The sequence below is a fragment of the Hermetia illucens genome, chromosome 3 (genome assembly GCF_905115235.1).
Source record: "Hermetia illucens chromosome 3, iHerIll2.2.curated.20191125, whole genome shotgun sequence".
NCBI lineage: Eukaryota > Metazoa > Arthropoda > Insecta > Diptera > Stratiomyidae > Hermetia > Hermetia illucens.
This window is the reverse complement of record NC_051851.1, coordinates 112953849-112957981: the sequence shown is the minus strand read 5'-3', so window position 1 is coordinate 112957981 and position 4133 is coordinate 112953849. Positions and strand designations below refer to the sequence as shown.

General features: G+C 37.3%; 1 protein-coding gene across 2 annotated transcripts; it reads left to right on the top strand.

Annotated features, from left to right (window-relative positions):
* The first annotated feature begins 767 nt into the window (after positions 1 to 767).
* On the top strand, positions 768 to 2622 carry LOC119652361. Of its 2 annotated transcripts, XM_038056448.1 has the most exons (6): positions 768 to 918; positions 1022 to 1209; positions 1319 to 1570; positions 1658 to 1814; positions 1870 to 1926; positions 2000 to 2622. In XM_038056448.1, exons 1-6 carry the CDS (start codon positions 830 to 832, stop codon positions 2265 to 2267), a joined length of 1011 nt encoding a protein of 336 aa, XP_037912376.1. In that variant the 5' UTR covers positions 768 to 829; the 3' UTR covers positions 2268 to 2622. The 2 variants fall into 2 exon arrangements, with proteins under 2 accessions (XP_037912376.1, XP_037912377.1); XM_038056449.1 differs by lacking the exon at positions 1870 to 1926.
* Positions 2623 to 4133: the final 1511 nt, after the last annotated feature.

Genomic DNA, 4133 nt, shown 5'->3' with positions numbered 1-4133 from the left:
GAGCGGAATTATTATTGCCTAAGGCTTGCGACCTATTACCAGTAATCAGGCTATATCTCCTTCCGTTACTAAAATCGAACTGTCTTAAATCATCCCGCCCATCTCTCAAGTGGTGCATGTTTTCGTTTAAGTTTTGCCCGATTATAATACGTGCGGGGATTCCTCAAGAAATACTCTTATTATTGTACTGAATTTGGTATGGTGAACATGGGGTACCGATGGTTACTAAAGACGGTCCTTTTGAATCGGGGGCAGACTTCTTGAGAATCTAACTTTCAAGATTTTCTAGAATTCTAGCATTTAATTTGCCCTGGTTTACTAACATAATTACACAACATTCACATTCAGCTAGTTCTCCATTCTATTAAACGCCACGTGATTTTAAAACAACCTGAATTAAAGAAATTGTCAAATTAACCCCACCTTTCCTTACTTTGCCTGATTTATCCCTTCTTGTGGATTGAGTTCGCAAGCATGCAATCAGTGCCGACTGACTAGAAAAGAATCAATTTTTCTGAATAAAAGGGGACACGCAATAGCGTTCCTCCATCCCGCCATGCAAAATGAGAAACAAAACACGGAAGGGATGATATTGGTAAAGGTATAAGCTCTGGAGTAGACACATGGAGCAAAATTTGTTTGCCTTTTTCACTTAACAACAATAAATATGGAACAGAACAACCACGATGGAAACATATATACCTAACTTTAATAATCAGGCGAAACTGGGTAGGAACAAAACCTAAATCAATTTCCAATGAAGCCAGAATTCCTTGTTTCTTCTTGCGACCGAACTTAACTTCAGTATGTCGACATTATTGTTGGCGAAATGAACATTTGGAAAGGGAAGGTTTTGTCCGAAGTGCCATTTGGGCATGTCCTGATAGTCAAAGGAAAAATTAAGCCAAATCCCAATAAGTGAAGTCTCATAATCATATTTTCTTTTATATCCCAGAAATAATAGGATTAAGAAACTTTACGTAATATTTATTTTATTAATACACTTCCTCCACTTTCCCAGGATATGTTTGGATTTGGCTGAGACTAGTACAGAGAAGGATTCATCTGGTGTGGTTTTACTGAAAATTGAAGCGAATTTTCGTGAGAATCAGATTATACGCAGCATGTATCATCCAGGAAAGGGGTGGTCACAAGAAGAGATTTCAAAAAATTGGAAAAAAGAGACTCCGAAAAATCCTCTAGTGCCTGGTTAGTTACACCAAAAAGTGAAAACCTAAACTGCCATCATGAAATCTAAACACATGCATAAAACACGAACTCTATTTAAACATCCCAATTTTTGTGTTTATATTTTCAGGACAATCATTCATCTTTCGCATAGCTGTTCTGCAAAAGTGTTTTGAGATTTACGTGAACGATCAACTGTACGGGACATTTGAACATTTAGAATGCCCCAATAAAATCAAATACGTAATTGCCACTGGTGATTTCGAGAAGATCACGCAGTTCCATCACAGATGTTTGTTTCCGCTCATATTTCCCAAATCTGATCTGATGCAAAAGGAGAAAGAAGTCTTTCAAAGTGATGTACCGAAAAAATATGAAATGGGTAAGTAAACGCGAAAAAGAATCTTTTCTAAGAAAGGCGAGTTTGTTCTTGTTTCACTTGATTAATTCATTCTGACTCTTTCCGCAGGAACGATTGTTGTTTTAGAAGGCATATGCCGCGGCCCTCAGAATTCAGAATTTTCAATTAATTTCCTCTGCAATGAAACATCCAAGATTTTCCTGAAATTTCTTGTCCAATTTGAGAGAAAAACTGTAATAAGGACTTCCCAGCGTGAGCAGTACAAGTGAGTAGATAGATTCCTATGAAATACTTCCGTTTTGTTTCACTTGTCTTCTTAGGGTCTGTCCACTTTGCCCGGAAAAGTTAAGGATATTACCAACTACTAACGCTTTAATGTATACCCTTAGCAATTGCTGCTTTATTGGAAATTCATATCGTGCGGCTTTTAAATTGTGAAATATTTCACAGGTTCAACGTGGAAGATGAAGAAACCTGTGGCGAGTTTCCGTTCAAGCGGGGAAAGGCATTCAGAATTGCATTCGGATGGGGTGAAAAGGCTGTTATGATTGCTGTGAATGGACGTTTCTTCACCTATTTTAACTTTCCTTTTACACCTTTCGCGATCTCTACAATTAAGTGTTGTACAAACGAGGTTGCTGACTTCGCGGTAAATGGATTGGAATATCATTCAGACACCTCGCTGCTAACACGGGTCGAACAGCTATCAATGTTCTAATAACTCGCATGAAAATGCTTAACTCTAACTGCCGTATTATATGTGCTAGATCGTAGTATATACTTTTACTGATTGTTATTGTTATTATTAGGTTGTAATCGACACAATAAACCTATTTAATCAACTAAGATGTAGTAAATGTTCAACAAGCTATACCTGTTTGACATTTTTTTATGGGCTTAAAATACACTAAAACATCTTTAAATTCATAACTAATAACGCTTATGTATAAAAACATCTTAAAAATATTTTCAAAATTAGTTTTTCTTGAAGCTTTGTACTTCATAAAAAAAGTGTTTTATCCTTTTATGCGGAGGACCTTCGAAAAATCTTCTGTTGTTTATAGAATCCTGCAGCCGCCATTCTACACAAAAAATTGTTAATAATTTATCCTACGGAGTTGCTTACTCGACTGGTTGTGGATTATAATTTAAAAATGTACACAAAGGAAAATCTTGGAAAAAAAAATTTTTTAGGGGCTAAAAAGTGTATAACCACTAAGTTACTGTTAAAAAGCCATAAACTCTCGCCTAGTGACCGTTTCTCAAGTTATTATTATTATTATTTAAATTCGGACTTTAACCACTAAGGCAGAGAATATGTTACGTACTTTAGGCTGCTATGCCATTCCTACATACCTGATGTGATTCAATTCGTCCATTAAAGATACTTTTTGTATTATCCGCCTTTCAAAAAGATACAAGCAGATAGACACTGAAGATTTTGATGAAGGTATAAGCAACTATATAACGAACAACAGAACCCACTGACCGAAAACCGAAAAAGAAGGTGAAATCGACCGCGAAGATTCACTCGCAAATGTAGTAGCTTCACAGAAACATACCAAATGAGTTTGTGGAGCTTTTATGGCATACGATCCTTGCCTTCTCTCGATCCAAAAACGCAACGTAAAGAGGACCATGCTTCTCATAGTGTGTCCCCGAAAGTAACCTCACAGCGTACGTTGCGTCAGCGATTACTCAGGACATAGCAAACAAATTATTGTTAGCAATAGTATGGTACTTCTTCAAACCTTCCAACAGAAAATAGTATATTCACCCCTTTCCACTAAAGTCAAAAAATGTAGTAATATACTATAATTAACTTTATTTGAACAGAGACCGGTATATTTTGAGGGCTTGATTTTAGATAGAGGTAATAGAATGATTTTTTTGACACTTTACAACCCCCTCTTCGCTTGCATGGGGACTTACTTAAACTCCGAATAAAAACATGCTATTCATAGTATGCTGATCCCAAACCCAGGTAAAGGAGGAGCGTTTGAGGCAACATACTTTGAACTATCCTCAGCAAAACAAAAATAAAATGCTGAGATCAGGGAAAGAGATAAATAGAGTATAGCTGGAGTTATTCCACTATGCTAAATCCTACCTGATCTCTCTTGGTGACAGGTTGCGCAACAGGCCGACCAAGAAGATGCATACAATGTCGTTACAAACACGATTATCGGATTGAGTCACAAGGACTAGGGCGTGCACCTCAGTTGACGCGGCACGCTAAATGTTAGTACCCTGGAACGCGGTAAAAATGGATACAAACTTCTCTATTTTAGTAGTCCACACACTCAATATGGTGTTGGCATTGCTATCTCAGAGGGTTTCCATGATGCCATTAAAGAAGTCGAACGATTTGATGATCGGCTGATGAAGCTCATCATTATATCAGCTGATCGCACTATTCACTAGAGGTCTCCAAGCTCCGTGAAAAGAAACGCCTCTACTACAAATTTCTCGACGATAAAACACCGGTCAGCTGGCAAATTTATAAGAATGCCAATCGGGAAGCAAAAAAAGTAATCGCTGTCACCCTAGTGAACCACTTTATAATAAATTGAACACTCGGGAT